General features: G+C 30.6%; 2 protein-coding genes across 2 annotated transcripts; both read left to right on the forward strand.

Annotated features, from left to right (window-relative positions):
- The first annotated feature begins 1466 nt into the window (after nt 1-1466).
- LOC148207035 (heat stress transcription factor A-2-like) lies at nt 1467-3826 on the forward strand. The gene is made up of 3 exons (XM_088115804.1): nt 1467-1959; nt 2381-3236; nt 3316-3826. Exons 1-2 carry the CDS (start codon nt 1567-1569, stop codon nt 3200-3202), a joined length of 1215 nt encoding a protein of 404 aa, XP_087971930.1. The 5' UTR covers nt 1467-1566; the 3' UTR covers nt 3203-3236; nt 3316-3826.
- Nucleotides 3827-16661: 12835 nt separating this feature from the next.
- LOC124823570 (IQ domain-containing protein IQM1-like) lies at nt 16662-20048 on the forward strand. Its single transcript, XM_047295801.2, has 9 exons — nt 16662-17221; nt 17422-17904; nt 18055-18169; nt 18295-18360; nt 18478-18566; nt 18689-18776; nt 18889-19119; nt 19215-19316; nt 19427-20048. The coding sequence occupies exons 2-9, from the start codon at nt 17444-17446 to the stop codon at nt 19841-19843; spliced, it is 1569 nt and encodes a 522-aa protein (XP_047151757.1). The 5' UTR covers nt 16662-17221; nt 17422-17443; the 3' UTR covers nt 19844-20048.
- Nucleotides 20049-20715: the final 667 nt, after the last annotated feature.

Genomic DNA, 20715 nt, shown 5'->3' on the forward strand with positions numbered 1-20715 from the left:
GATACTTGCCACGTAGTCCAACTGATTACTATTACAATCATAAATTATAACATTGACAGTAACATCAAACGACATGTCTCTTGTTTACTTACATGTGGCCGGTCACCACCACCACCGATCACCTTTCTAAGTCCCATTTTTTCTAACCACACAATCCCTAGCTATTTTCCTTCTAAAATTAATATTATAACATAGTATTTTGTACTACGTTGTCATGAGATAAGTATTTTAGATTCATGAATAGAGTTTTAGTGCACCGTTTAAAATATCTCTCACATTCAATGTTTTTTTTAAGTCAGGCCTTTTTTTTTGGAACATTTTACATAAAGACAGTTCTCAATTTTTGTATAAAAAAAAGGTGTGGATAGGTACTGTTTTTCTTTTGTCTAACGAATATTTATCAAACTGCATAAATTTGTTGCACCAATTAGCCGTGCCAACACTTGTAATGCATGCAGCTGATGACCGACAACACTGACGCAGTAACCGAACCGCATGGACCGTAACAGTAGCATTTATCGGTTTGCATTCTTTTGCTATTTTTGTTCTCTTCTTTAATAAATAAGCACGTGCCGTAACGTTACTTAAGAAAGTATTTTAAAGTTAAACTAATACCAAGCATATATACATAAAAAAAATTAGAGAAACGATTGAGAAAACTTCTTTAGTTAATCTTATTAGAACACCAGTCTCTCAAATTTGAAGAAGAACAATAGATAAAGAGTTATCATAATGATGGTATATATTGGGATGAGATAGAATTTTGGCAAGATTTGTAATAACTATGTGAAGTTGAGAATTTAAAAAGTGTTGGTCTTATAGGAGTTCAATGGGATTGATCTCATGGTTGACATAATTTTTGGTTTTCACTTGGTATTTGATAAGTATTCTCCATTCTATTCTCACCAAGTTTATAGCTCTCAAAAACTCTAAATGGTACATAGTGTGATTAATTCCGATATATAATTAAAAAATCACCCGGATATATATATTTAGAAAGTCTAAAATTGGTGCAAATGGAATTTAGATTTTATCAATAAAATTATAGGCTTGAGTTTAATTGATAAACTATGAAAGGAGGGGAAATATGAATTAAGTTGACAATTAAGTATAGAAGCTTTTCAGGGTATACATATTTTGTGATAAAAAAAATCCCTATAAAATATAACTTGCAATTGCTTAGTTATGAATTGGTTTGGTTGATGTATTTATTTTTGTTGTTAGAAAAGAAACCGTAAGAGATAAGGAGTGAGATGATTTTGGTGTTGGAAAATTAGATTTGATATGGACCTGAGGAAGACTATTTCCGTACAAGTGGCAAGAAAGTAAGAGTCATGAAAACGTGGCTGTCCAAAGGAGTTTCCTAAAATGGACACTCACAAAGATACGCTATCCATCATCTTCTTCTCTTCTTCCCATTAAAATACTCTTTTTCCTTCTTTTCACACTCTCTATAAATGGAACACACAACACAACACAACACAACACACTTGTGTCAAAACACAACACTCCCATTCCTCACACTGCTTCGCAACTATTCAACGCTTCAAACTTCAAATCACTGCCATGGGAGAACAACTGCCGCCACTCAAAGCAGAGATGTTTGACGACAGCGAAAGTCATCGCCACGACGACGTTTTCAGCGACAGCAAGGACTCCGGACTGACTGAAGAGCCAACGGCGGTTCACATCAAAGAAGAGCTGGATGACGGCGCCGTTAACGGTTTCATGGATAAGATGCCGAAACCGATGGAAGGCTTGCACGAGATGGGGCCCCCACCGTTCCTGAAGAAGACCTTCGATATGGTGGAGGACCCTAAGACTGACCCCATTGTGTCATGGAGTCAAACTCGCGATAGTTTCGTCGTTTGGGACTCCCATGAATTCTCCAAAACCCTTCTTCCCAAATACTTCAAGCACAGCAATTTCTCCAGCTTCGTTCGCCAGCTCAACACCTATGTCAGTCAAATTTTCTGCATTCTCACCTTTCCTTCTGTGTCTCCTTAATTTTCTCTCACCTTACCCTTCTATTGTACCTCTCTGTCCTCTTCTTTCTCAAAAATACTGATACATCAAAATTCTAATTTTTTAATAATTTTATGAATTAGGACCAAATATTCAAATCTATAAAATAACCTTTGATTTAGATCCACTGAAGCCATTTATTCTTCCGTAATCTGTATAAATTGAACATTTGATTAATAAATTCTGATTTCAGAATTTTACTTACCATTTTGATAAATTTCTTGCAACATTTAATAATAGTTTAGCTTTCAGTCTGCTTGCGTATACAGTAAAGGGTGTAATTGGATTTATTTGTTTTTATATATAATATCATTTTTGCGATGTAAACGGAGTGTTTATGGTGTAACGGAAACAGGGCTTCAGGAAGGTTGATTCAGACCGCTGGGAGTTTGCGAATGAAGGATTCCAAGGAGGGAAGAGGCATTTGCTGAAGAACATAAGGAGGAGGGGTAAGTACAACAGACTGCATCAGGGAGCTTTCAATATGATAAAGCCAGGCGTGGAGGCTGAAGTGGAGAAACTGAAGAAGGACCATAACATTTTGAAGGTGGAAATTCTGAAACTGAGGCAGCAGCAGGAGAATTCGAATGTTCAGCTCACTAATGCTCAGGAGAGAGTTCGGCATGCAGAGATGAAGCAGTATCAGATGATGTTTTTCCTCACAAGAATGGCTAGAAGGCCCGCGTTTGTTGAGCAGTTAATCCAAAAGGTTAGGAGGAAAAGAGAGCTTGATGGTAACGACATGGTTAAGAGGCCTAGATTAATGGGAAACCCCTGCTATGTACCCTTCCCAAAGACCATGGAGACAACCCCTGATGTTGATTATAGACCCCAAAATCATAAACAATTCCCTTCTATGCAAACCGAGCTCGGTGGATTTCTGTCTGAAACTGTGAACACCAGCAAGATGGAGCACCCAACTCCCACTCCCTTGGAAGATGAATTGTGTAACCCTGTGCAAGGGTCAAGGGCCAATGGTTGTTCTAGTGCAAATGCGCCAGATGCTTCTTCTGCCTATCATGTTATGTCAGAAAAACTAATGCGGGAAAATTCTGTAGTTGATGAAGAACTAGATGTGAATGACTCTAATATCTATCTTGAATTAGAGGATTTGATCACTAAGCCGTCGGATTGGTCTCTTGGATCTGCAAATGGATTGGTGGAACAAACTAGTTGAAGTGATCTCACTAGTGTTGTTGTCCCTTGTAGTGGTAATCTTCCTCTCCAACTCTCAAAATGTTTAGTTTTGAACAATCTGGTCCTTAATGTTGCATTTGGCAATTTATGCAGGGTGCAATTTCAGGTTGCAGGAGTGTGTGTGCGACGCTCTGCTGCTAGTAAGATGAAGAGCTGAATATTATATGGCTCTTCAATTACCAGCTTTGAAAGTGCAGGACCTAGTTGCTCGCCCCAGCTTTTTATATGACGAAGCGAGAGTTTTCATATTTCAGTTTGTTTGTGTCAAAATTGTTCATATGTTGTACATCCCTTTCCTCCCTTGGCGTTCCTTTCCTTAACTTAGGGTCTTAAGTCATATCAGCATGGTCCTTGGTGTAGTAATTAACTATGTAGGTTGTAAATTTGTATTACAGAACATGGTTTATAGTTCAATACTTGGGGTGTATAATTACGTTACTGTTCCGTTTCAGCCTTTGTCTAATGTAGCCTGTCCTTTCCTTTGTCTCCTAGAATTTGTAGTCATCAGCTTCCTGAATCACTTTCAGGTTTAGGCTTTCATGATAATTTTGGAGACGTCTCTGTCTTCAGAGCTGTTATATAATCTGTCTTTTTCCTTGTCTCAGATTTTCCTGAATCACACTTTTCGGCTTGGAAAATGAGAAATGTTGTTTGGATAATTGGAAAATTATAACGATGAGGTTATTCAGATACTATCAATACATGATTAAAAGGGTATATTGCACAGAACTTTTGTAGTTATAAAATCCTTCAAACCATTTGGAATATATTGGTGAATAGATCTCAGTAAGTGAAGTTCTGGAGAAGAAGTTGATGAAAAGTGAGAAGAAGTTTGTGAAGAACAAGTGGCACAGGAAATACAAAAATAGGTTAAGAAAATTAGTGAAATTAGAAATATAAAAAGTGATTAAGGAAATTAATGAGATTAAAAATAGAAAAAATGGATTAAGGAAATTAATGAAATTAGAATACGTTAAGAGACCATTTATCATCAGAAAATGAATTAAGAAATGAATGGAACAGAATATCATTATTTTTGTCTAATAAATTTTAAAGAATAAGTATAGAGAAAAACTAAAGCCGAATACTCCTAATACTTTTAAAAATGTCTTAAGATTTCAAAGTAAACTCAATAATTTCACTTAAGAATAAATAACAAAATTAACATTCTTAATACTTTTAAAAATCTCTTATAAGAAATATTTTTTTTTTCAATCTTCGAAAGTAAAAGTCAATAATTTCATTTAAGATTAAAGAAAATAATGAATATAAGTGTCTTCCAGATAATTGTTTTCAATCTTCAAAAGTAAATTAACAATTTCATTCAAGAAAAACGCGCGATTTTAAATGTGAATATAAAATTAATAATAACAAGTTTAATTAAGCTAAAAATTACACGTATATCTTACGAATATTATTTAAGATTTACGTCATGTTTAATCTTGGTTAACACTTTTTTATTTTAGAAGAAACATGTAGGTAGTGGGTAGTTGTATGTGAGGAAGTTATAATAATTTGAAAGAGATATATTAATGTTAAAATTAAAATTTATTGAGAGATATATATGAAATAGTTATCACAAATTTATTGAGAGATATATATGAAATAGTTATCATGTATTGAAAGTAACATGTGAAACTAGTTATATATGAAAATGAAAGTGTATTTAAAAGTAATATATGGAAATGAAAGTGTTATTTTTATGTGTTCTTTATGTCTCAATCAAATCATCTATATAACTCTAAAATATTATGGAATATTTTATATTTTCTAAATATTTTAATTTATATTATTTCTTTATATTTTTTCAACTTTTTTCTTTTCTTTTCTTATAAAACTATATTATAATTATCTCTTTTTTTCTTGTTTTTTTTTCTCTTTCATCTTCAACAAGCTCTTTTTTATCTTAATTTAGATCAAAATAAAAAGTAAAACATGTTATTTTAATTTAGATCAAAATAAAAAGTAAAACATGTTATTTTTGTAATGGAAGAGAAAATGTTATTGTAATCTTAACCATATATTTATGTATATTTTTTTTATAATTAGTAGAGCTCTATTATGATCAATGTTACCATCAGGTTCGGCTTTGAAAGCATATAACCACTAACACCTTACAATTGATTTTCTAACTAAGAAAACTCAGTTAACAAGTAAAACAAGTATATTTTTAAATAACATGATAATTTTCAAATGACATCAGATTCAATATGATGTGTCAACTTCAAGAAAGGATCAAGCATGAACTCTATTATATCATTAGGCCATGAACAATGTTGATATACTTGGTGTGTTGCAGGAGAAACATATCTAGTTATGGATGATTTATTTAACATTAATGAAGAAAGATTGACAATGGTTAAAAGGTGATTAATGCACACATTGAAGATGATGCATATAACTCACTTGTCAATAGTCTAACTTGATATTTGATTCTACAAAATATTATTTTTTGGTGAATGTGTGAATAATATCTCAAGATTGAGTTAATTGAACAACAAACATTAAACTAAAAAGATAATTAAACTTAGAACATAAAGTCAATACCAAGAAAATTGAATAGTACTTATAAGTTTAACAAATTTATTATCTAAATATGAATTACCAACTTTCCCCACTAAAATAATGTTATTAAGGGATGGACGTGTTGCACACCGTTTAAGAAAGTTATCAAATGTGACTATAAATGAATCAACTAAAAATACAGGAATAATAAATGACTAAACAATGGAAGTTGAATAGTTAAACTCATTTATAGAACTGTGAAAATACAACTTTGAAAATATATATCATGTTAAAGTATAAGAAAGAGAAAAATATTAACAAAATGAATATTTATAATAATAACAAGTACATAACTAATTTGGTTAAAATAATTTCTCGATAAACTCTAAATTGTTGTTCGTATTGCTAAGAAACATATCGTTACAATGTGAGTGCGGTTTTACTGATTATTAATCATATTATATGTTCATGAGGTAATAATCATTCTGAACTTAGTCTATATTTTTTTACACAAAATAATAGATTATGAAATTCAAGTTATTCAACTCCAACAAAATTTGAAGTTGCTAAAATTCTAAAAATCTTTCTCCTTCAAAATTAACATGAATTTAAAAATATTTATATATAAAGAAACTATAATTAATTTTGTAAAAAAATAGTTAGCTTTATATTTTGTTAGAACCTTTGTAAAAAAAAATCAATTTTATTTATGTACAAATATGGACGAATGTAAATGTATTCATTCTTCTTTTTTATCTCTTCTCTATGTTTATTGTTCTTATATTTTCTTATAAGTCTTCTAACATAGTAAAATAAACTTATTTATTCATTGATATTAAACTTTCATATAAGAGGACAAGACAAACATCAAAATTTATAATTTACTGTGTTAGATAGTCTTTTATCTAAAATATAAGTATTAAAATAACTCTTTCTCACATTTATCTATTATTCACACATTCTTACTTTTTCTCTGTAGTTACCTAGATTATGCTAGTGTGTGTAAAGATTAAGTCTTCAGTTCTATGTGTTTACTACCAAAAGAGTTGACTGATTTATGTTTAAGTTCAGTTATTAAAAGATGGTGATACTTCAAATAGTGAACCTTATTTCCATTCTTCAGTATGTTCTAATACCATGCAGAACAAAAAAAAAATATGACCCATAGCCTTTGATTATAATAAAATAATGTAAATAACATGCAAAAATGAGTTATTCTCTCTATATTTCATCCTGTATTATGTCAACTATTTAAGGTAATATAATTATATTAGTATAAATTTTATTGAATATTATACTATTAACAATTGTATATGTTTTTTATTCAACTATTGCATTATAATTTTATAAGTTCATTATTACTTTTATTAAAATAAAATAAGGTAAATAAATTGTTTTTTATTTTAATATATTTAAACAATGTATATATATATATATAGAGATAGATTTAAATAAATGAAATATGAAATAACTTTAGATTATTGTAAACATAATTTGTGTAAAAGTAATTTTCAATTTAAGAATGAATTTTTAAAAAAAATATTTAATAAAGAAATATTAACTATTTAATAGTTAATAAAATTATTCCTATCCAATTTGATGTGTTTTTTCTTTATTATTGCATGACAATTGCAAGTTGTAAGGTAAGTGGATCTCTTCACTTGATCCCTGAATGGATAGATCATTTTAAACTTGATACCTACAAATTAATGCAATAATTGGGGCATTCTATTGTCAAATTCTTCTGTGAGAGGAACATTTCCTTTGTTGGATCCAATTATTGTGAAACTCTTTTTGTGAGAGGGTCCATTTCTTTTGCGGGATCCAAATCAGTGTGTCCTGTCAATTTTATGACAAGGTGGGATAACTTCTTTTCAATAAATATATATATTTCTTTTATTTTGTATGATGTTTAACGTGTGTATTTTTCTTTTATTTTATATAATGTTTAACGTGTATATATATATATATATATATATATATATATATATATATATATATATATATATATATATAGGATTAACTATTAAAGCTCTTTTTTAGTTAGTATATATTAATAAAGTGTATTAAGTTTTAGTAGAAAAAAAATCTTTATGTATTAAAAGAAAGTCATACTTTAAACATAGGTTATTTTAATGATTTTTATTTTTAATTTAAAATAAAAAATAAAATAAAAAATCAGAAACACTCACTTAATTCTAATGCACCGTCCTCACTTATCCAATTTGTTTCTCTTTAATCTCCATATTCTCCCACACATGTCAACTCGCGACACTCAATTTGTTGTTTTTGTTTGTTCGTTTATTTGTTTGCCACTTTAATAATAAAATAATTGATTGAAGTTGATTTTTTTATTGCAGACGGATTGTTATTAAGTTTTGTTTTTAAATTTTAAAAAGAGTAGTTTATCTCTGGGAATGTTTGGTACTTTGACTGATGGCTTATGCTTTGAGTTAAAATCATTCTGATTTGCAAGATAAATAATCATTACTAGTGTAAAAAATCATTACTCATATTCTGATTGTTATTAAATTTTGTTTTTAAATTTTAAAAGCAATAGTTTATCTCTGAATGTTTGATACTTTAACTATTATGTGGTCTCCCTTGTTTGATGGCTTATGCTTTTGCAAGATAAATAATCATTACTAATGTAAAAAATCATTACTCATATTTATTTTATTTTAATATATTTTTATGTTGGACTTTTCTCTAATTTTGACACTGATGCTTACAATTTCTATTGTTTATTTTTGTTTTTTAAATATTAACTTTTTGTATTTTCAAAAAATACAACAAATAATTAAATAATAATTAATATGCCAATGATTAAAATTTTCAAAAAATATTACAAATTATAAATAAATTACAAATCAAATGAAAAGTTAAAAATAACAAGATTTATTTCGATGATAACTAATATTTAAATAAATACAAATATAATAAAACCTTACAAATTAAAAATAAATTAACAAACAAATAAAATGTTAAAAATAACAAAAAAAATCATGTCAGAAATAATATTTAAATAAACATAAAATATAAAAAAAATAACAATTTAAAATAAAATAAGAAATAAATAAATAACATAAAAATAATAAATATAAAGACAATATTTTTGTTCGAGCATAACAAAATAAATATAACTGAAAAACATAGATAAATAACAAATAATAAATTAAAAACAAATCAAAATCAAAAATAAAAATAAACATAATAAACACAAAAAATAAAAATAAAAAATAAAAATAAAAACACAACCGTAATTCAAAATGCGCAGATCTCTACCGGCATTCAAATTGTACAGGCGTTCAAATTGGACAGGATCTTAATCGTGCTTCGGAATGTTGTTAAGGTCTCAAGTCTTACCGAACATAGCTACCCTTGCCCGCGAGAGAAAAGATCACACAGATGGTGAGAGACACATAGAAGTGCAGCGAGAAAGGGAGAGAGGAGAGAGAGGGAGTACAGAAACTATGGAGCAAGAGATGGAATTAAAAGAGCTTCTCCACCTTACTGGAATTGAAGGAGGAGGAGAACATTTTCTTGGAGGAAAGGTGTAGAGAGTATGGGTTGGAGGTGCAAGGTTTGCTCTGAAACATTAAAAAATTATCTCTCTCTTTTCCTGTGTAGGTCTGCAATGGTTAGAAGGGTAGTGTGGAAAATTTGGAGGTGCAGGAAGAATTCGTGGAGTTGCAGGAAGCTCCTCTCTTCTTAGTAATTTTTTATCACTAAAAGTCAAACTTGCATCCGCTGATTATTACACTCACTCTTTACATTGAAAAAAAAAATTATTCATTAAAATATATATTTATGAAGTCTAATCTAATAATATTTTAAGAGTTTTACACACTTGGTTATATTTTCATAATTTTACACGGTTTGTTATATTTTTAGAGTTTTGTATATTATATTTTAGAGATTTGTACGCTAAAAAATGTAAAAAACTTTATAATAACTCAATATTTTGGATGATTGTTCTTAGCAATCTTTTACCGTTAAAAGTCAAACTTGCAGCCGTTACTTTATTACACATAGTCTTTCTTTATCTTTTCATGATAGATATTTCCACTAATAAATATTTGATACACTAGACTAGGAAAGATTTCATGTAATTCAGTCTAAAGAATAGAAATTTCAGTATTGCTAAGTGGATTAATGTGATTTGATGAAGCATGACAGCAAATTGTGGAATATTTTTCGATAAAATTCACGGGAGTTTAAAATGTTTGGGAGTGGAAATGAAGAAATGTCTACACTACCTGGATTGAATCAGATACAATTTGAAGGGTTTTGTAGGTTCATTGATCGGGGCTTAACAGAAGGGCTTTTTAAGTTTCCAAAAATTGAGGATACAGATCAAGAAATTGAATTTCAATTATTTGCCGAAACATATCAATTATTAGAACCCTTGATAAACGAAAAAGATGTTATATATATAAATCACTTGGGAAAAATTAAAAAAAATACTCATAAATTGATAACAAACCTAAAAATAAAGAACGGATGTCTAACAGGTAGTTGAAGAGTTCATTGTTTCAGCCTCTTAAACGTCCGTTATAGGGGGCCGAACGTCTATAATATTATAGACGTCGGGGCCCTGCAAGAACGGACGTTTACAATCCCACTTATTTACGGATATGTCACCGATCAATTATTTACGTTGGGGTTTTTGTGGACGGACGTCTATTGGGTGATGTTAAAGGCCAATTCTGCACTAGTGATTATGGGTTCAAAACTCAAAAATTCACCTAGCTAAATTGTTATTTGCAATATAATAACATATTTTTATCTTTTTAAATTTGTAAAATTGTAATCCTAATTTACTTCAAGCATATTAAAATAATTCAGCTTTAGTTCTCAAATATATAAAAAAAATTATTTATTTAACATAATATTGTGGAGCTACACGAGACTAATATTACACATACTCTTGAGGTGAAATTTTCTTTTAATAAGGCATGCTAACATAAATAAATATAATGGTGAAAATAGTTTTGTTTCTAAATATCATAATGAAAAGCTTAATTTTAAATTAAATAAAAAAAATAAGAGGAAAACATATTTAGAAAAGGAGTCCAACTATATAGAAAATGTAAAACACAATTAATATTTATTCTTTAAAGCATTTAAAAAATATTTTACATATGTGCTAATAAGTGGTTGAAGTGTCCTGATAAAAAATTCTTTAGAAACATGATAAGAAAACATTTATGATGCTCAAGTCATTAAAGAAAATGAAATTTAAAATTGCAAGTTATTATTATATTTTAAATTTTCATCATTTTTGAAAAATCGATAATATAAAATTATGTAAATCTGAACCAGTTCAAGACACTCCTGAGGAATGTGAATAGAAAATTTATATCACAAACAATTGAAATCAAATTGGTGTGGTCATTCACATTCACAACATCCAAATTTTGAATTGAAACACAAGATTGTTTCGTTTTTTAACTCGGAACCGTGTCTTGAAAAAAAAAGACAAAGTTGAAAGATATAACCACACAGACCATTGAATAAATGTTCTTGAATTTTGACTGTGAGATCAGCTTGACCCACGTGTTAAAGTGTTACATGTTTCACTTAACATCTCAAAGTTATAAGATGACTTACAACTGTTTATTGACACGTGTTTTCATACTCAACTGTAATAACGAGTAGAAAAAGTTGTTTCTTTTAAAGACACAAAAACGTAGACGGTTTATTTTACAATTGTCGTTTTTGTTCACACTCAAACTAACCATACTAATTATCTTGACCTTCACAACAACTTCATATGGTTGAATGAAGATAACCAATTATTTAGTCGTTATTAATATAATTTTAAATAAATTTTTATTTATTAAACTGCAGGAAAATGTAAGTTTTTTTCTTATTAGTCTTCTTTTTAATTTTTTAAATAAATATATGTATATAATACTAAATAAAACAAGAGTTTAATTTCTATAATTATTTTAAAAATATTTAAATTATTAAAATTTTTAGTACATTTATTTATTGTTTGAAAATTATATATAAATTTTATTTAATTATAATTTTTAGTACGTTTAGTTATTAAAATATATATCTGTGTGTGTAAGTGTGAGAACCTGATAAACTAATGCACACTAATTCATTCTCTAATCACATTTTTACTGCACCTTGCCACGTCAAAATCCACTCACTTTCTCTCAGCATGCACTGAATGCCATATGTCATCTTGGAAGCTTCTAAAAGCTGTAGTGGAAACCAGGTGGCAGTGTGTAACTGCTCAACCGTTTGACGAGGAAGAGAAAAACAATTTCTCTGAAAACACTTCTCTTCCTTCCATGCAATCATCATCTTCCTCTCGAATTCTGATCTTCCATCTTCTCTGCATTTTCTCTGCACTCTTTCATCTCCTCTTCGAAATAACTCACCATCATCTCTTCCAATATCATTTCAGACACCGTAGAAGCCTTCCCTGCACTGTGAGCATTGTTTTGAACCGAACAAAAACCAAAAATCTGGATTGGTAAGTTCTCGTCCCTGCACTTGTCTGTTTTAGGTCATGCGAACCAAATCCTGGTTGCATGCATGGGTTATAGGTTTGAATCTTATGTCATTTTTGGTATCTTAGATTTAGTGAAAATCGTGGAGTGATTCATTGGGTAGAAAGCTGCTATTGACCGAGAGAAAATCTTAAGCAATTGGAAGTACACTGCTAGATCAGGTAAGGGAAGCTTATAAGTTTAATTCATACTGCTTGATTTTGTGATCTGAGTTGCATGTATGTAAAGTCTGATGTTGGAACTGTTATGAACGATTTTTGATATCTGATATGATTTCTGGTGTTGGTTTAATCTGTCATGGACAAATACTGCTTGTATGCATTATGTATGTTGTTTTTGATGTTGATTAAATGCATGTTGATCTGATCATGTATAAATGAAATTATGGTGATTGTATGGTTGGAATGATTCAAATGTTGAAATCTGTATGATGATGATGTTTAAGGTGAATTAAATCTGGAATGAAAGTTATAAAGTTATAAATGGTAAACCTGGACAATTTTTCTAAGTCTGAGAAATCTGAAATTTCATTCTTTCCCACTGATAAATGACGTTCGTCCCTGTACGGTCTTAAACTGTTCGGCATTTCAGTAAAGTAACTTAGATCGGGATTCTTTCATTTGGAAAGAATTCTGCTCATGAACGAGCGTCCCAAATTGAATGTCTGAGCGTTCGTCTAGTTCAGCAATATTTAAATATTTAAAACTTTATGAATAAGTAACGCTCGGTCTTATACCGGAGCGTTCGTCCTAATTAGCGTTCGACCTTATGTTGAACGTTCGTCTTTGATAGCGCTCGTCCTTATGTCGAGCGTTAGTTTTTCATAATCGTTCGGCCTTATGTCGAGCGTTCGTTATTCGTAGCTTTCGGCCTTATGTCGAGCGTCCGTTCTCTATAAGCGCTCGGTCTTATCACGAGCGTCCGTTCTGAATCTCGCTAGGTCTCTTACCTCGCGTTCGTACTAAGTGAATATTCAATTGATAAAATAGCGTTCGTTCAAAGTATTTAAATGTTCATTTTCTTTGCGTTCGTTCCATTCCTGGAATTGGATTCATATGTAAATCTCTTGAAAAATAATTCTAAGTGTTCTTGATCCTCCTTTGTACATTAAATCTGGTTCAATTTCCTATCATGATTATTTTCTAAGTACCAGTACACTTCAAGTCGAGTCAGTTCATCTAACTGGCCAAATGGAAAATTACGTTTGTTGTATATTTCACTGAGTATCCAGTAACTTTATTTGGACGTTCGTCCTACTTCTTCAATGGATTGAGCGTTCGTTATTTTTGACTTCTAAACTTAATGATGTAAAAGATGATGGAATATGATAAGTTAAAGTGTGAACACTATGAGAACTGAAATTATGATGTTGGATTTTGGACGAGCGTTCCAGGGAGGAACGTCTCATATATATATATATATTGAAAGATTGAATTGGTAAAGTATGACTATGGTTAGCTAATGCTGGCTTGGTCCATCCTGATATTCCGTGATGCTCATCTTCACGTAGAAGGGAGTAGTCATGTGTGGGAATGGCAGGAGGTCTTTCGTATCCCTCACTTAGCAGGGGCGAAGGATTAACCTCGAGTGGCAGCTGTTGAGGGTATCCCAGTTACTACATCACTCGGGTGCAAGGACGCCTGTAGCTACACGGTTCATACAGTCCGGACGGTCTGTCTTATATATCTTTCTGTGTTAATTTACATGAACAATTTACTTGATGTGTGTGTGAATCGAATTACGAACGGTATGTGTATTGTATTAATTAAACAGTATAAGCTTACCCTTGCATTTCCTTTGTGTTGTCTACTGTCCATGTATCTCCGTCTTGTCAAAATGCAATGATCATCCGTTGTGGATGTGAGCAGATGGTGATGCATCCCTTGAAGTCATGCTGGAAGAAGAAAATTTGGAGGATGCAAATCTGGTGGAAGTTGAAGTTAAAACCGAGCCTTAGAGCGCTCCTTAGTTTAGTACTGTATATATATATTAATTCATTTTGGAACGTTCGGTTATCATTTTGTAAAACCGTTCGTTATTAGTGCTCGTTATTTTGAGCTGAAATTTGTATTCTGGAACCTTAAGTTGTTCTGTTTTATTTTCTCTGTACATGAATACGCACGTTATTTGTACACCAGCCGTTAGGCTTTGAAACTTGGTTTCCTGTTAATATTAAGACTGTTTACTGTTCACTGTTAATTGTAATTAATTCTGAATTATGGTATTACTATATTTTGGGATGTTACAGTAAGTCATTTTATTTAATTGTTTGAATAATTATTGATAAATTTTTATTTTTATTTACCATTAAATATTGAATTTTTTATCTCTTAATTAAATTACTATTGTTTTATATGTCTTTTTTACATTTTCATATAACATTATGTATTAAAATTATATTATTTAAATTTATAACGTTAAATATTTTTCAACTTAAACCGTACAAAAAATAAAAAATGTATTCCATTACTAAATTATTATAAAAATTAATTGTGTTTATAAAATGAAAATAAGTAATAATAAGTAAAATGAAATTGAAGGAAATAAATAAACATATTAAAATATAAAATATAAGAAATAAAAAAATGAAATAAGTATTTTACTATAAATCAGAAGCTCTTTAAAAAAATTACTTAGATATACTTATCAAACAATTTTACATTATTCTATTTTATAAGCTAAACTTACTAAAAAAAAAGTCTAATTTATTATAAATTTCACTGATAAGAAAATACGTATGAAATAAAATAATATCACAAATAATTATTTGTAAATTAAGGTTTACAATTACAGAAGAGGATATTTTAACATTTTTAACTTAAACCATTTTTATTATGATTCTAAATCATGAGATTTTGCAAAATGTCTCTTCTTTCCTTCGTTATTGTGGATGTGATATATTGTGTAATTATTGAAAAATCATATCAAATATTAATTCGGTAAATTATTTTGAATCGTAAATTATTTTAGGTATGGAGTCGAGTTAAAGATTACAATCAAAACATTTATTTATAATTATTATTTACAACTTAACAACAATTTATATTATCATGAATGTTAATATTTCATAAACTTATTGTGTAATATATTATTTACTGTTTCAAATATATTGATAAAGATCAAAGTTCACTATAAGAGTTCAGTATGATATGTTAATTAACAATATGTTTAAGACCTTCAACAATATATTGCTTCAAACAAATACTAAGTCTATCATAAACAAACATGTTAGAAGACATTCGAATATACATGATAAGGGATGAGTAATAAACATATTATAAATATAGTCATATTCAGGACTCATTTCTCTCAAAATTATGAGTATACAAAATACAATTAATAATGAGATACAAACATCTTATAAAATACAAAGATCTTATAAATATAACAATTAATAATGAATATGTTTTTAAACTAATTTTTTAATATATTTTTACCTCTTTTAATATTGACAAACATCTCTTAGTTTTTATCATCTATGTAAAACTAATTATGATAAAAAAAATTACTGTACAATTCTAATAATTAATAAAAAAACATTATATTTACAATTTATTTTACATATTATATTATATTTTTAATTTGTATATATTCATAAATTTTTTCTATTTATAAAAACCTATACATTTTTAGCAAATATCATATCAATAAGTAAGGTTAAGTAGATCTCCAACATATAACTCTTGAATTTTCTCGTATGTTTGATATAATTTTTATCTTTCAATATCACAAAAATCAAACAAAACATACAAGGCAATTAAAACATATTCTAAAACTTTTATTTTATAGCTTTTAATTATAATATTTGGTAATAACTCTTTTTGTCTAATTTTCAAAATTATGAAGGTGCAAACTTGGAAATCACCAATAGAAAAATAATTTATTTTAAACAGAATAAGCACATAAATAAAAGTGCATTATTAAAATGGTTTGACACTTGAACCTATGTAGATACATGAATCATTCCTGGTGATCATTCCTCACTGCCTCACACATTGTACTTGTTACTCAGCCAAGTAAGATCTCACTAAACTTACATCAACGAAGTCACTGTACAAAAAAAAAACAGTTCCGTCATCTCACGCGCCGCCCTCCTCCGTCTCAGAGTTCCACAACCTGAAGTCGTTATCCACCCAAAAACTCGAAGCCCTTTCCAGTTTCTTCGAACGGTGAAAAAAAAACGTGACATAAACGTGCCACCTTCCGTCCTCTGCGTGATTCATAAACAAACAAAAAAATCCAAAAAATACAAAAAAAAAACAAACTCAGAAAGCAAAAAAAAAAAAACTCAAGAAATTAAAAGAAAAAGAAGTCAATAATTGCACTAACATAAAAGACAACATTGAATAATAAAATCGAAACTAAATTAAGGACGAAAAAAATTAAAAAATTAGATTGAATTAAACCCACAAATCTTAAAACTAAAATACTGATTAAAACAAACTTTATAATATCTTTGTTATTGTTTAGAGTGGTTTGCGTTTCATGGAAGCTGCTTACTTTCTTTGACCACCACTTTTACTGAGGGCTTGTTCTTACTTTTATGCTCTGATGTAGGATGAGAAAAGAAACGCAAACACAATCTTTGCTAAGAACTTCCGATTTCCCACTAAACTGAAAAAAAGAAAGAACAAATCAAACCAAAAAGCTTTAAATTCCACCACCAACTCGTGGGTCATGGTCGTGTGTGGTGGATATGTATATTGGGAAAACAAAAAAAGTAACCTTGCATATGCATACTCAAGATTTATTTTCCTATCGAAGGTGTGTTGGAAGATTCGTCTTTGGAATTCAAAGACTGCCCTCATTTCTCACTTTCAATCTGACACGTTTGAACTTTGAAGGCACGTTTTCCGAGGAGTACCTGTCGTTATAAAAGCCAGTAAGAGCCACTGTGATAGACCCATCTTCTTCATTTATATTCAGCAACAAATAACATACATAAAGCATCAAGAACAAGAACGGTAAATCATTCTTCTTATGAACTTTTGAATGTCTAATTGTTCAAACTTTTTTTTCAGCACAGGTTCATTAATTTGCACATCAGAACTAAGACATCATTGTTTGATTCATTGCTTTGCTTTTTCTCCTCTTTCAAAATGATTTCAAATTACAAATTAAAATTACTGTAAAATTCACGAGGGTATGATTTTTTTGTGTGCAGAGAAATTGAAGTGCGTAGCTCTATGGGATTATCACTTTCCTTGCTCGAATCTGCGTTGGAAGGAATTTCCAGACAGCTTCTCTTTTATATGCCTTTCAATGTCAGCTTTGCTTCCAAAGATGGAACCTTGATTTTAAGGGCATCTAGCTTTAAGAAAGGAGAATCAAAAACTGCTAATGTTTTGTCAAACGGATCCAGAAGTTCAAACCGGTTAAGGGATAACAGACCCCAATGTGTGATCCTCGAAAGAAAATTTTCGTTTGTTCAAGATGAGGACGACATGGATTGGAATAATCTTGCAAGCAAAGATCAATTGAAACATAAACCAGTGCCTTTGCTTTCTCTCCCAAAAGCAGCAGTTTTCTCTCCCTCTAGACCTGCCAACGAGCTTGATGCAGCTGCAACCAAACTCCAAAAAGTCTACAAGGGTTACCGTACTCGAAGAAACCTTGCGGATTGTGCAGTAGTCGTGGAAGAGCTATGGTAAGTCTCCAAAAAAAGGCAAAAACAATTTTGCAAGTAATTATAGAAGTTGAGCTCTTGTTTTATTTAGCATTATGTATATTTGTTAGAAAAATTAATAGTCTAGGCTAGTTAAATGTGTTATTAGTTTACATATTTTAAATGTTGTAGGTGGAAGGCATTGGATTTCGCAGCTCTTAAAAGGAGTTCTGTGTCATTCTTTGATGTCAAAAAACCAGAAACTGCAGTGTCAAGGTGGGCAAGGGCAAGAACAAGAGCAGCTAAGGTATCGGTTCAATATTCCAATGTTTTCAGTTTTCTCATAATTCAAGTTAACTTTAGTCATTGTCTTGATGTTATTTTTGGTTGAACTAGTCGGTGCTAATTGCTAGGTGTTTCTTTTTTGTAAAGGTCGGCAAAGGTTTATCCAAAGATGACAAGGCACAAAAACTAGCCCTTCAACATTGGCTTGAAGCTGTAAGTTCTTCAATCTGATCCTTCTTGCCCATTATTTAACTGTGGAAATGAAGTACGCTTTTCAACTTGTAGTCTGGTCGATGTTAACAGTTAATTCCTTCTTGTTTTTTTGTACAGATTGACCCACGTCATCGCTATGGACATAATTTGCACCTGTATTATGACATTTGGTTTGAAAGTCAAAGCACTCAACCATTTTTCTATTGGTTAGCTCTTGCTCTGAGATGTCTGTTTCTCCAAGATTGTAATTTGTAATTATAATAACGAAGATGGTAAAAGACAAAGGTTTTCGATGATGATTTAACTTGATGTTTTATAATATACATAGGTTGGATGTTGGAGATGGCAAAGAAATAAATCTTAAGAAGTGCCCAAGGAGCACTCTACAAGGCCAATGCATTAGATATCTTGGACCAGTAAGTTACCTCTGAACAAACCGGCGTTGGCTTTCACAACAAAAGACAGCCTTAAACCAGCTTAACTTTAGTAATATAATAACGTTGTTTATCTCTGTCGTTACCATTTCAGAAAGAAAGGGAAGAATATGAAGTGATAGCTAAAAATGGAAAGCTAGTTTACAAAAAGGATAACAAACTCGTGAACACCGATGAGAGATCGAAATGGATATTTGTTCTTAGCACCACAAGGGCCTTGTATGTGGGGAGAAAACAAAAGGGTACATTTCAACACTCGAGTTTTCTTTCTGGTGGTGCAACCACAGCAGCTGGCAGATTAGTGGCCCATCAAGGTGATCTTGAGGTACAATATACAACAGTGCATGACACAACATAATCATAACCAAACCAAAGTCATTATCGTAATTATTAAATTTTGTTGCATGCACAATAATGCAGGCTATTTGGCCATACAGTGGTCATTATCACCCAACAGAAGAGAATTTCAAAGAATTTGTAAGCTTTCTAGAGGAGCACAAAGTAGACCTCACCAATGTAAAGGTAAGTGCTTTGTCCCTTCTATAATCGCAAACGAAACTATACACTCTACCAGCTTACTGAAGCAAATTATGAATATCTAATTGTTCCTTGTTTCTGCTTGTTTCATGCAGAGATGTGCAATAGATGATGATACTCCTTCCCTTTCTGGGACTAACTCCTTTACTGATGAACCACAACAAACTATGGGCCCTGATCTAATTTCTCACACGGGCCCATCAAGTGCAATCGATGTGAATAAAAGCATTGTGGACAAAAAGGATGACGCAGCAGCATTCAACCTTTCCAAGAGGTTGTCTTGTAAGTGGACCACCGGGACTGGGCCTCGTATTGGGTGTGTCCGTGACTACCCTGGACACTTGCAATCGAGAGCGCTGGAGCAAGTCAATTTGTCCCCGAGGCCCACTTCTTCGCGCTTGAGCAACTATGGCCCAGTTCCTTCTCCCAGGCCCAGCCCAAAAGTGAGGATGTCCCCCAGGCTTGCATTTATGGGCTTGCCCAGTCCAAGAAACCCAATTCCAGCCAGTTAAAAGAATGAGTGGTTTGAATTAGGTCTAAGGTTGACCAAAATTATTCAACTTCGGCATAGGACTAACAACAACTTTTCTGTCTTTTACCATTTTTTCTTTCAATATCAGTAAATGATAAGATCATAGGACTAACAATGCTGACAAAAGTTGTATCAGTGACACATAACTATCATTTTATACGAATAAATTATACAATTTTAGTTAATTATAATTCTGATTTGCTTAATTTAATTTTGGGTCTTTTATTTTTAATTACCCATGATTTACTTCTATATACAAGCTAAAATGCATAGACTTGTTTTAAGAGGGTTACGATATTGTGTTTGACCAATAAACAGACAAGTTAGAATAGAAGAACGTTTGTTAAAAATATTCCATATATGAATATTCTCTAAGTTATTTAAGGAAGTTGTAGAAAAGGTTTTAATATAAAAACTTTAAGGATATATAGTAAAGAAGCCTGTATCAAACTGAAATACTAAAATCATCATTATTATTATCATTATTATCAACTACAACCAAGTGTTTAGCATTGGATATTGGAAATCTCTATGTACGATATGATGAACTTAATTATGTGAGCAATTATTGTTTTAAACCTTTATTATACTTTGAAATCCATGTAACTAATAATTAGGTTTGTTTTACTCAATAATTAGGATGATAAACATACGGGATTGATATATTATAAATTCATGATGCAGGAAAAAAAACATTTTCTTCAATTAAATGACAGAGATCATTCCAATCAGTCAAATTCTCGTGACTTCTTGATTAAGTTAATCTCGTCTCTGTCATTGACTTCATTTTTTATCTTTTGTTTTTTATTTTACTGGGAATCACTGAGTCAACTTTAGGTGACTGCTCTTGGA

Source organism: Vigna umbellata, chromosome 1, assembly GCF_029865625.1.
Source record: "Vigna umbellata cultivar VRB3 chromosome 1, Vumbellata_1.0, whole genome shotgun sequence".
Taxonomy (NCBI): Eukaryota; Viridiplantae; Streptophyta; class Magnoliopsida; order Fabales; family Fabaceae; genus Vigna; species Vigna umbellata.

Bases quoted from the DNA above. Each gene is read 5' to 3' on its own strand.
- LOC148207035 (XM_088115804.1), top strand. From the start codon at position 1,567: ATGGGAGAACAACTGCCGCCACTCAAAGCAGAGATGTTTGACGACAGC. The intron at 1,960-2,380 runs GTCAGTCAAATT...TAACGGAAACAG, and splicing joins TTCGCCAGCTCAACACCTAT to GGCTTCAGGAAGGTTGATTC.
- LOC124823570 (XM_047295801.2), top strand. From the start codon at position 17,444: ATGGGATTATCACTTTCCTTGCTCGAATCTGCGTTGGAAGGAATTTCC. The intron at 17,905-18,054 runs GTAAGTCTCCAA...TAAATGTTGTAG, and splicing joins GTAGTCGTGGAAGAGCTATG to GTGGAAGGCATTGGATTTCG. The intron at 19,317-19,426 runs GTAAGTGCTTTG...TGTTTCATGCAG, and splicing joins TAGACCTCACCAATGTAAAG to AGATGTGCAATAGATGATGA.